General features: G+C 36.9%; 1 protein-coding gene across 1 annotated transcript; it reads right to left on the bottom strand.

The window, feature by feature from the left end:
- Nucleotides 1-9,253: 9,253 nt before the first annotated feature.
- Nucleotides 9,254-12,038, bottom strand: LOC141587156 (uncharacterized). The gene is made up of 2 exons (XM_074408597.1): nt 11,912-12,038; nt 9,254-11,320 (listed from the first exon to the last, which is right to left on the bottom strand). Exon 2 carries the CDS (start codon nt 11,317-11,319, stop codon nt 10,057-10,059), a length of 1,263 nt encoding a protein of 420 aa, XP_074264698.1. The 5' UTR covers nt 11,320; nt 11,912-12,038; the 3' UTR covers nt 9,254-10,056.
- Nucleotides 12,039-13,047: the final 1,009 nt, after the last annotated feature.

The raw sequence follows: 13,047 nt of genomic DNA, 5'->3' as shown, positions 1-13,047 counted from the left end.
AGGGTGGATCGTAAGTATAAAGATCATAGGCTTGGTCTTGTGACATATAGGGATATGTTTGATAAATTGACGGAAACACAATTCACTTGGCAACCTTATACACAAGAGACCTTACAATATCTTCCCGATATTTGCCATGAGGATGAGGAGGAGTGGGTTGTTGAAGCCCCTTTGATATGCTTCGAGATTATTGAGATGCACATACCTAATAGGGTTGTTAGGCAATTTGGATGGCATCAAACAATACCTCCCAATTGTAACACCGACCCTTTACTTCATAAAACTGATAAACGAGGCAAGACAAGGGATTATGCAACTGAGTACTCCATTTATGTGAATGAGTGGGATAATAGGAAGGAAAAAATGTTGGGTGGAGGAATTCCTTATAGTGGTTTCATGTCACACCATGATCCATACATGGTATGGTATCGGGAGCACACTCGTCGGATTGTTAGTCCTCAAAATCGGATCTTGACCGACAAATACCTCCATGAGCATCACTACACTCCTAGTGCGGTGACTTGGACACTCTTGCGGGTGGTCATTCATATATCTACCATCAAGTGACCGACTACATGAACAATACATCTCTTCATGCAATGGATGCTAGCTATAGAAATTTGCTACTTGACATGCAAAATACATCTCTTCATTGTTTGGAAAGTGCACATTTTGGACATCTCATCCAACCACAAAACATTCCTCACCCAAGTCCACCTCATGCTACAACACAAGTGGAGCAAATTACTCATCTAACTCCAATCCAAGAAGACGAAAATGAAGAAGGATCATCGTCTCAACCAAGGAGATCAAAGAGGAGTCGCGCGAGTTAGAAGATAGTAGTGTAGTTTCATGTTTCTAGTTAAGCAAAACACTTTGGTTTGTATAATATTTAAGCTCCTTTTGTTTGTATCAAATGTTAAAACAATTTAGTTTGTGTAATGTTTAAGCTACTTTCGTTTGTATCAAATGTTAAAACAATTTGGTTTGGGTGTAATATTTAAGTTATTTTCAAAACTTTCCTTTGGTCTTGTTTTGTGCATTATTGTTCTTGATGAGGATAATTTCCTTGGTTGTCAAAGAATGAGAACAAGAATATGGAGAACAATTAGCAAGAACGTTTGTTTCTTTGCTTGTTATGTAAATAGCTTCAAGTCGCTCAGTGGGGTGACGACTAAAGGGCAAAACGCTCGTTCCCAAAGCGACTTTTGTCCGAGGAGAAGATCAAAATAGCTGCGCCAAAAACATCATTCTGGACTGTGCAAAGTCGCTATGGGGGAAGACGACTTGAGATCAAGTCGCCCGCTCACTGAGCGACTTTACTCTGGGTGAGAAGAAAAATTTTGGCCAAAAAAACTTGCTACTGGACTACAAAGTCGCTTTGGGGGAAGGCGACTTGAAGTCAAGTCGCTCACCGGGAGAGCGACTTACCTTAAAATGACTTCTTCAGGTTTGGTTAGCATAAATTGTCACTTTGTATAAGGTCGCTTTCCGCCGGAGCGACTTGAATACGAAGCTAGGTTCGGGATGACGTGGACCCATTTTGGGTAATAACTTTGAAAAGCTACCTATTTTGTTGATTACTTTGCGAGAAAACCCCATTTTGGCAAATCACACGCTTATTGAACTAGTCCACATTTTCAGGTGTTTCAGAACAGTGTAGCAGTAACTCGGTGAGCAAACCTTAGTTGTTGTGAGCTGGATTTCTCGTACGTTTACAGAATCTGACTTGGAAGGTATTCTTGCTTTTGTTTACCTTTCCATAGCATCCCCAGCTCATCTGATTTTTGTGATTTTATTCTTTGATATATTCACAATAAAAAGAACCACAAGCAATTTTTTTTTTCTTTATTACATTAAAATGCAAAACAAAAGAATAATGAGACTTTGATTCCATTCAATTCGTTGTAGTCCCGACACAATTTTCATCTTTGGTCTTTGTGATGCTATTTGCTAGCACATGGGTATTGGAGAATATTGTGTAAATATATCCTAACAATATTTAGTTGTATGTATATCTTGTATCCTTATTTGTAGGCTAAGTCTTAGGCAAGTAGTTCTTATTTTTGTGTATATAAGTAGAATAGCTGTAACCTTTTCTATTATTCAATATACACGTTCTCAATCTTTCTGTTTTGTTTTCGCTCCTTCTCGTCTTCATGGCATCAGAGCATTGATCCTGGATCTTTGCTATTTTTTTTCTTTTCTCTCAAACAACAACTCTTATTTACGAGATGTCGGGCGAATCCAAACCAGAGCACATACCCCCTTCTTCACCTCTATATTTACACCCAAGTGAAAGCCCTAACCTATCTCTATCACAAATTATTTTCGATGGAGATAATTATCAATTATGGGCAGATGCGGTGCGAAACGGTCTCGATGCTAAGAATAAATTAAGTTTCATCGAGGGTACCGTGAAGAGGCCAGTCGTGGAGGAAGGTGCACAAGAGACCATGGAGGCCGTTGCTTGGCGACAATGTAATGCCATGATTAAGGCATGGTTGAGAAATTCCATTGACCCGAAACTCCATCCAAGCATAGCTTTTTCTGAAACCGTTGTTGAAATATGGAAGGAACTACGTGATCGATATTCCACCGGGAATGCGCCTCGAGTTCATCAACTCAAGGCAGATTTAAATGAGTGCAAGCAAGGGAAAAATCAATCCGTAGTCGAGTATTATACACAACTAAAGGCTATATGGGATGAACTCGGAAATTACACGAAGATACCAAAGTGTACTTGTGGAGCGGCTGCTGCTATTGCTAAAGATCGAGAGGAAGAGAAGGTACACCAGTTTTTGATGGGGCTCGACACTACTCTTTATGGACATATTAGGTCCAATTTGTTGATGGAAGATGAAATTGCTTCCTTGAGTAGGGTATATGCCCTAGTTCTACGTGAAGAGCGGCATCGAATGGTGACTAAAATTAAAGAGGAGACCATGAAAGCGGCCATGGCAGCGCAAGTAACTGGCCGCAATGCTCGGGTTTCTGATTCGAGTAAGGATGAAGATGCAGCGAGTATTATCCGTTGCACTTTTTGCAATAAATTATGGCATACTGAAGACAAGTGTTGGGAAAAACTTCGCATCTCCAGACGAGGAAGAGGTCGTGGCAGAGGCCGTGGAAGAGGCGGCAAAGGCAGAGGCGGATCGAACCAGCATGCCAACGCTGCAACCACGACCAATGACGACGGGAAGCAGGGATTCACACAGGATGAGATGGCTCAGTTGCGGTCACTTTTAAGTGGAAAAAGTGAAGGTACTTCATCGAAATCAGGTGTGAGTAAATATAGTCATGGCCATTGGTTACTCGATAGCGGATGGTCGCATCATATGACAGGTAGACGAGATTTGCTAGAGGATATTTGGCGTGGTGTGAAGTCGACCGTAAGTCTTCCTGATGGGTCACAAATTGTGACGGAAGAACATGGGAAAGTAAAATTAAGCGACAATTTTATACTGAGAGACGTTCTTTATGTGCCAACTTTAACTTGCGATTTAATTTCAATACAACAATTAATTACAGAAAATAATTGTGTGGTAACTTTTTATAACGATCATTGTGTTATACATGACCAATCTACGAGGATGAAGATTGGGAGGGGTGAGCACAATGATGGGGTCTATTATTTCAAGGGTGAGCGCAGAAACATGGCGGCACAAGCAAACGTTGGTAGTGCAAATTCGAGCTTGTGGCACAAGCGTCTTGGACACCCATCTAGCAGTATTTTACCGCTTTTCTCTGATTTAGTTGGTTTTAATATGTCTTGGAATTCTAGCAATATTTGTGACGCGTGTTGTCGGGCCAAACAAACTCGTTCTATTTTTAAATTAAATAATAAGAGGGGTACAGACTTATTTGCTCTTATACATTGTGACATTTGGGGTCCGTGTCACACCAAAAGTTTGTCGGGAGCACAATACTTCCTTACTATTGTTGATGATAAAAGTAGATTTGTTTGGGTGAAATTGATGCGTGACAAGGGAGAGGCAAGTGATCTCCTAATGAATTTTTGCAAAATGACCAAGACACAATTTAGTAAAGACGTTAAGGTAGTTCAAAGTGACAATGGGACGGAATTTTTGTCCAACAATATGAAAGCCTTTTATAATGAACATGGTATGCTCTTCCAAACTAGCCAAGTTGACACCCCGCAACAAAATGGTAGGGTGGAACGAAAGCATAGGCACATTTTAGAGAAAGCTAGGGCATTTCGTTTTCAGGGAAATTTGCCCATTGAATTTTGGGGTGAATGTGTTTTAACTGCTGCGTATTTGATAAATAGAACACCTACCCGTATTCTTGATGGGCTAACTCCCTTCGAAGTGTTGTATGGGAAACGACCATGTTTTGACAATATTCGGGTTTTCGGAAGCATTTGCTATGCCCATAATAAAGATAGGCCGAAAGATAAATTTAATGAAAGAGGTAAAAGGTGCATTTTCGTGGGATACCCTAGTAGCAAGAAAGGGTGGAGAGTGTATGACCTGACGAAAAGGCAAATTTTCGAGTCAAGGGATGTATTTTTTATGAACACATTTTTCATTTTGCAAATGAGAAAGCCACGACAGGACCACTTGACAGTCATACGCAAGAAACACCAATATTTGTGGATGAGTTATTTGAAGACACCTCTGATGATGCTAGCAATATTCAGCAAGAGACACAAAATGAGAATGCAAATACCAATGACAACACAAGTGCTGAACACGGGTCTGAAACTGATGCAAATGGCGCAATCGACGCGACATAATCAGACCATGGTGCTGCTGGTACTGTACCCGAGGCAGAGGGAAGAGGTGCGCGCCAAAAATTTGACCCGTATTGGAAAAAAGATTACTACTGTAAATCCACACGCCTCATAGACCCCACTGTTGTTGCTCACTCACCTCGATCGACATCCACAAAGAGAGGTACTCGTTATCCTTTGGTCAATTATGTTACTACCAATTATTTTTCTGCTAATTACAGGAATTTTTTGACGAAAGTGGATGCAATACGAGAACCGCGAAGTTATAATGAGGCATCCAAAGTTAGAGAATGGCAGGAAGCTATGGGGAAAGAATTTGATGCACTTGAAGCTAATGGGACATGGCAAATTGTCGACCTTCCAAAGGGTAAGAAACCGATCGGATGTCGATGTGTTTACAAAGTGAAGCTTAAGGCGGACGGGTCCATTGAAAGATACAAAGCCAGACTCGTTGCGCAAGGATACACGCAGGTTGAGGGTATCGATTACCATGAGACTTTTGCACCCGTTGCAAAAATGACGAGTGTGCGTTGCTTGCTTGTCAGAAATTTGTTTCAAGGGGTGGTCTATCACGCAGTTGGATGTAAACAATGCTTTCCTTCACGGAGATTTGGAGGAGGAAGTTTACATGCGGTTGCCACCGGGTTTCGAGAGAGGAAGATCAACTAAAGTTTGTAAGCTAAAGAAATCTTTATATGGGCTCAAACAAGCATCGCGGAATTGGTTCGCTAAATTGACCAACTCGTTGACAAGGTATGGTTTTATTCAATCCTTAGCGGATTACTCGTTATTCACTTACAACAAAGACGGCGTTTTCATAGGAGTTCTAATTTACGTCGATGACATGATAATTGTGAGTGATAGTGAACACGTCTCAAGGTCTTTCTTGACAAGAGTTTCGGTATCAAGGACCTTGGTCCACTAAAGTTCTTTCTTGGAATTGAGGTAGCAAGTAGTTCGAAAGGTCTCTTCCTTAGCCAACGAAAATATGCTCTAGAAATTATAAAGGAAGCGGGATTAGAAGGAGCTAAGCCAACCGAATTACCAATACAGCCGAACCATTCTTTGGCCTTGGCCGAAGGTGAATTACTTCGTGACCCAATGGTGTATCGACGTTTAGTGGGTCGACTCATTTACTTGACAATTACTAGACTGGATTTGGTATATGCGGTTCATATTCTAAGTCAATTTGTGCATGCTCCAAGGAGAGAACACATGGATGCGGTTTTGAAGGCTATTCGATACATTAAAGGGAGTCCGTGTAAGGGAATAGTCATTCAGCGAGACAATGATTTGGGTGAAGTTGTGTACATTCGTAACCCCTTACCCGAAAATTTGTGGGAGCCTTTGAAGGAGTAAACAACAAACAAAGGACCTAAAGTATCCTAAAACATAGCGATGAGGACCCAAAGTATCAAACACTAGCTTTAAGGACCTGAAAACAACCTTCCGCTAACTTGCCGTTACTCCTCCGTTAGACAAGACTGTGAGAGTGTGAGCCACCACAATTAAGAAGACACTTTGACAAAAAGCAATAATAAATCAAAACATAGGGTACATCAATTAAGTCAAAACAAGATCAAAGAATATGTTTAAGTGATTATAGGATAAATGAAATTCTATTTATGAGGCTAATTTCAGCTAGTTTCATTGAAAAAAATTTAATTTTTATTTGAGGCGTCTTAAAACAAATTCTATCAATAAAACTTGTAAATTGTTTATCAAAATAGAAGGCTCCGTTTCCGCGCTCGTGGCTGCACATGGCATTAAACGCCTCTGATACTCATTTTTCTTTCATTCTATATTTCTCCCATTTCCTTAATCATTTAGTCTACCTTAAAACGGATATATCCGTCTTACACTTAAACGAGTCAAATATTATACCATTTGAACATATAAGACAAAGTTTTTTTTTTGTATTTTCTCATGCATTATACTTTTATCTTATTCTAACTACTTGACCCGTCTTAGGCTTAAAACGGATATACTTGTCTTAAATAAATATCTGTATTCTTTAATATTTCGAACAAATCATTCTAAGACTTTAAATTGCGAATTTACTTCGCTTTTGAAAATCAAAGGAATGAGTAAATATTACTCCCTCCTATTCTAAATAACCCTCCCTATTCAAGGAGACAGAAGAATTAAGGAAGGGAGTATTATATGGTAAAGTATTTGTGCGGGGGTAGGAGATTGGAGAGTGAGAATGTATTGTGTGATTAAAATAAGTATTGTTGTGGGTAAGGTGATTAAAATAAGTATTGTTGTGGGCGTAAGATGATTAAAATAAGATAAAGTATGACTATTGTGGGGTATTGTTGTGGGGTGGGGTGATTAAAATAAGTATAAAAGTTTGCCAAATAAGGAAATAGGGAGAGTATTTTGAATAGACGAAAAAGGAAATAAGGAGAGTTATTTAGAATAAGAGGGAGTATATGTTTTTGTATTGTTTTTATTTCCACCCATGTATTATTGATCATAAAGATGATGTAAAAAATAACAGGAAAAAATGAAGGAGGTCTTCAGTAAGCAGAAGTGAAATGAAGAGAGAAGAGACACGAGTATTATTGTAGTAATGAATGAGCAATAATACGGTTTTATTATGCGTATACATACGATCAAAGGCGATTCCAGGATTCGGTGGACTGGGGTACGAAGAATTAACGAAATTATGGAAGTTGCGGATTTATGTTTGTATAATAAGTAATCTGGTTCTAACATAATAATTTCTTTAATAATTTCTTATGTGATTGGGCAAAATATACATTACACAAATGGTAAAAAAACACTGAATAAAAAATATTCACTAGAAGTATTGAACCCGTGACCTTGAACAAGGAAAAACTACACACAACCACTAGACCAACATAATTAATATGTTCCTTAATTACACAAAATTATACATATTTTTTAACAAAGGGGGTGCGGGTGCACGATGCACCCCTTGCACCCCCTCTATAACCGCCACTGCATACGATATAGTTACGATTTTAATTATATAAATTTATGTATATTTAGTAAAATTTCCGTATATCCGGTACGAATTCATCAAGACCGTATCGACAATATTTAAAAATGGATAAGGATACCAACCCTAAGTATAGAAGTAGAACCATGTACTAGTAGTATTATTATTGATTATTTGAAACTGCTTCATTTTTTTTTTAATTAGGATTAAGGTGATAACATTCTCAAAATAAAATGTTTCATTTATAAAAAATATGCCAAGACGGAATATGTGACATTTCCGAAACGAACGAAGTAGTAAACTTAACCAATATTCCCTAATATAAACTCAAATAAACATAAAGATCAACTAATAAGAAGATACAAAAGGAACGCAAATGACAAATACTAACCATGCAAACAAACTAAGTGTTAGATGAACATTTGACGGAATAAGAATCTGAGGTCCTTAAAGCTTTATCTTAATACTTTGGGTCCTTATAGCTACTTTTATCTAAAGTTTGGGTCTTTGTAGTTTACTTTACTCGCCTTTAAAGTACTGAGATAATGATATTCTTTGATATATTCACAAGGTGGAAATGTTAACTAAACAAAATATAATCACTGAATTTCCTATTTTGTCTTCCTCTAATGGATTGCATTTTTTTTTTCATTAATTTTCCATCTAATGCCCTTCTAATCTCAAACATAATCAAAGTAACCCCTACTGCCATTTTCACCTAATCTAATTGCTCAAAGACTAAACGATGGATCTTAATTCACTAACCAATAAATTAATTTATTTGTTTATCAATTGTTTTTTTTAATCAATTTTAAAGAACTCATTTCCCTCTCTTCACTTCGGTACACTCGCAGTATTGAAGAGATCAAGAAAACAACAATTTGTCGAAACCGATTTTACGGCCCAGTACAATTTTCAAGATTGGACGTGGTTTTTGTTAAGAGTTTCTGAAACCTTAAAATAGTGATTGCTATGTCGTATGTGCTGATGTGCATGATTTATTATGAACAGTGGCGAACCCAGAGATCTAAATATGGGGTAGCGAAAAAATATACATCATAATCGTAAAAAAAAAAAAAAAAAAAAAATCATACCACGAGGTAATAAATATAAGTCATATGTTTCAAATTACAAACTTAACGCGAAAATATTAATCTAGTCGTAACCTACGAGTTCTCATATTTTGAAAATTGTTTACGAGTTCTTCGCTAGTAACCTTACAAAATAAATCTCTCTCTATAAAGGTAACTAAATTATCATTCAGCAAATCATCTCCCATACTATTGCGAACTTTATTCTTTATATATGTCATTGCCGAAAAAGCTCTTTCCACACTTCTGTCATGCCACAGAAGAACCAATACAAGTTTTAAGAGCAAATACACCTTCATGTGTACCAAATGTTTCTTTGTCTCAACAAGCTTCATGGAAAGATCGTTTAGACTCTCTAAATTCCAAAATCTATCATCATTTTTAACATCTTCAACGAAGTTTCCAAGTTCATATTCAAAGTGTAGCAAATCGACTTGAAAATTCACACGGATAGAAGGTAGCAAGTTGAAGCAAATGACGGATATTAAATGAAGAAAATCGATCTCTAGGATTGAAGCAAGACATATAAGTAAGTAAATCTTTGCTTCTCTCGCTAAATCGATCATCAATTTCGCTCCATATTTGATCAATCAAGCTCAAAAACACTTCGATTCTAAAATGAGTAAGATTATTCACTTCTTTCTTTCCACGCCTGCGTCTCCCCGGAACCACATGCATATCACTCATGACAGGAACACAAATTTCATTCTTTTGACAAAATAACGTCACCTTTTCCATGTGAGCAGTCCACCCATCTTCTCTAATCTTTTGTAAATTCTTTTGTGTCACATCAACAAGAGACACAAAGATTCACGATATCTTGATCTTTCTTTTGTAAAGCTTTGTTCAATGCATTAGTAATCCCAAAAATAGTAATCATCAATTGTCCAATAAAAACATAATCAAATGTTCGCATGGTAAATGCAAGACTCTCCACCTTTACTAACTCACTTCCATCACAAAATTCTCCAATCGCATCAAGAACTTTAAGAATGGCAGGAAATATATCAAACACGTGCAAAATGGTTTTAAAGTGAGATCCCCAACGAGTATCACCGGGCCTACTTAAACCTTTCTCTTGATTTAAGCCAGTTCCAGATTCAAGTTCACCAGCCTGTAATGCTTTTAAAACATTTTCAGCTTGTATTTCTCGGAGAATATCTTTACGTTTACACGAACTCCCAATCACATTAAGTAAAATGCCGAGTGAATCAAGAAGGACACTACAATCAACATTTTTCTTAGCCACCGCAACAAGTGCTAGTTTGGAGTTGATGAGCAAAACAATGAACATAATAAGCAGAAGGAGTCTCCTCCATGATTAAGGTTTTAAGACCATTGATTGAACCTCTCATATTACTAGCACCATCATAACCCTGACCTCTAACACTAGAAAGAGTAAGAGAGTTTGCATGTAACACCTTTTCAATTGCAGCTTTAAGGGTTACAGAAGTAGTATTACCCACATGTACAACACCCAAAAGTCTTTCTTTTACCGCCCCTGTTTTAGCAACATACCGCAAACAAAGAGCCAGTTGTTCTTTATCAGATATATCAGCTGACTCATCGGCAAGAATACCAAAAAACCCACCATCTAATTCTTCTATAAGCTTTTTGGTGGTCTCATTTGCGAAGACATTAACAATTTGTTTTTGGATTTTAGATGAGGCGAGAGTACAATTTCCAGGTACTTTTTTATCAAAAAGAGCTCTAGCCACATTACTGTCATGTTTTGCAAATACTTTCCTAAGCTCTAGATAATTACCTTGATTCAAGGATTCATCACTTTCATCATGACCACGAGATGCCAACCCTTGTAAAGTAATAAACCGTAATGCATCCATTGAAGCATCCAATCGAATACGATAATCATTTTTAGCTTCTTTGGTATAATTTTCAAAGCAACACGCAATTGAAGATTTTTGTTTATTAAAAACATCAAAATTCCTCATGGCATTATTGTGAGCACTCATATGGTTACCGACATGCTTAGTGAATGTATCTGTTTTACTCCAGGTCCTGAACCCCACGTTCACAAAAGCCTCACCACCCGATACGCAATCACTCTTGAATAAATAACAAATAAAACAAAATGCTGCATCCTTTTCTTTACTATACTCCAACCAAGGCTTAAACTTATCAAACCACGCAACAACAAAGTTACGTTTTGTCTTTGGAAATTTGTAATCACGAGGTTGACATGGTCCTCTTCGAACATACTCTCTTCTTATTATATCACGGTCATTTATGTGAAAATCTGTTAACTTTCTCCTCAACCCAGGATCGTGTGGAAGAGAAATAACATCAAAATCAGTTAACCTATCTAAAGTTGGCTCTTTAAAAGGATTTGAACTAGTACCCATTTCAGTTTCGCCATCGTGGGGCTCTTCAACTTCGGTTTCACGTTCGTCTAATGGACTTGAACTTTGGTGATTTTGTGCTTCATCAATACGATGTCTTTTCGGGAAAAAATTCGTAATAGGTGTCGTTATAGTTCTCTTCATTCTGAAAATTTAATCATAAATTATTCAAGCAACCAAATACTAGAGTATATAGGAACATTATATACTAATGTTTAAGTGTTAAAGGGTTAAAGTATATATCCAAACTAAAAAAAAAAAAAAAAAAAAAAAAAAAAATACGCAGCAGCTCCCAACTCCCTGACTCCCTCAGTTGCCTTTAATTCCCAATAAAAGACTTTGCTTGAATTGCTTCTACTGTTCTACACACTACAGGCACACCTACAATTCTACAAATCTTTAGTTTTCTATCTTCTTCATCAATTTAGTTCACTCTTATCTCTCTCATTTAATTAAGATCTCAATTTATTCAATAATTTCAATTCACTATTTCACTATTCCGTCTTTCTCAATCTATTTTGCTATTAAACTCACCAAACTATTTCCCAAATTACCGATTAAATATTAATCATCCATCATAATTTACAAATTGGATATTTGGATCTAATTCATCATCCAAGAGTACAATTACGGAGTATAAGAAATTATCACATTCATGATTCATCAATATCAATCAATAATTTTAATATTACTACTCAAATCACAAGATTATTAGCTTAAAAGAGTTTATGATTACCTTATAGAAAGGGAATAAGCTCAAGATCGATTGACAGTCCTTAATGGCAGAATACCAGTTTCCCAAATTATCGATTTGACGGCGCGATTCAAGAAGGACGCTGAAAAAGATCCGGCAAATATACAATTAGCAGTTTTTTTTTTTTTTGTGAGAACAACCCGGTACGTTTTTATAGGAATTAGGATTTGGAATTTTTTTCTATATGTACTGATATACTGTTACGTGGAATTGCACTCTTTTCTTTTTGGTTTGCTTTTTGCGCGTGTTCTCTGATTGTCTCTCTTTTCCAATTACTTTATTTGCAACTTTGTTGAATTGTTGAATGGGGTAGCAGCAACTTTATTTTTGTCTGTGCAAAGCTTACTTTTCTCAAAAAAAAATTGTTGAATGGGGTAGCAGCTGCTACCCCTTGCTACTGCGTAGGTTCGCCACTGATTATGAATATTATAAGATAAACATTGGGAAAGATTGTATTGAATAATAATATTGGGAGTACAAGTCTTACTTACAATGGAAAAGGCCTACCTATTTATACATATTGTAGTATAAGTAGACCTGTCAAACGGGTCGGGCGGGTCGGGTCCCGGGTCGGGTCATACGGGTCGGGTCAGAATACGGGTCGGGTCAAATACGGGTCGGGTCAGATACGGGTCGGGTCATACGGGTCACGGGTCGGGTTAGGGTCATAATACGGGTCAAGAAATAATTTTTAACGCCTTTTTTAAACGATTTTTTTAATTTAAAAAATATATTTTTAAAAATTAAAATATGTTTAAAATTATTATTTTAGTCATATTCATCATATACAATAATTATATTGATATAATTATTAAAATAAAGTTTTTTTTAATAATTATTTTATTATTAAATATTATAAAAGTTATATAAAATTGACTTTTTAGTTGAATTTTTAATTTTAAGTAATAAAAAAATAATTTTTTAACTATATTTTCAAATATAATATATAAATAATAATATTTTTAATAAAATTCATGATTTTCCCTTGACCCAACGGGTCGACCCGTTCGGGTCGGGTCTCGACCCTAAAATAACGGGTCATTTCGGGTTCGGGTCAAACGGGTCGCGGGTCGAAAAAACCGGGTTTGTAACCCTAAGAAAACGGGTCGGGTCGGGTC

This window comes from Silene latifolia, chromosome 6 (assembly GCF_048544455.1).
Source record: "Silene latifolia isolate original U9 population chromosome 6, ASM4854445v1, whole genome shotgun sequence".
In the NCBI taxonomy this organism is placed as follows: Eukaryota; Viridiplantae; Streptophyta; class Magnoliopsida; order Caryophyllales; family Caryophyllaceae; genus Silene; species Silene latifolia.
The sequence above is the reverse complement of the archived record's forward strand: the minus strand, read 5'-3'. Positions and strand labels throughout refer to the sequence as shown.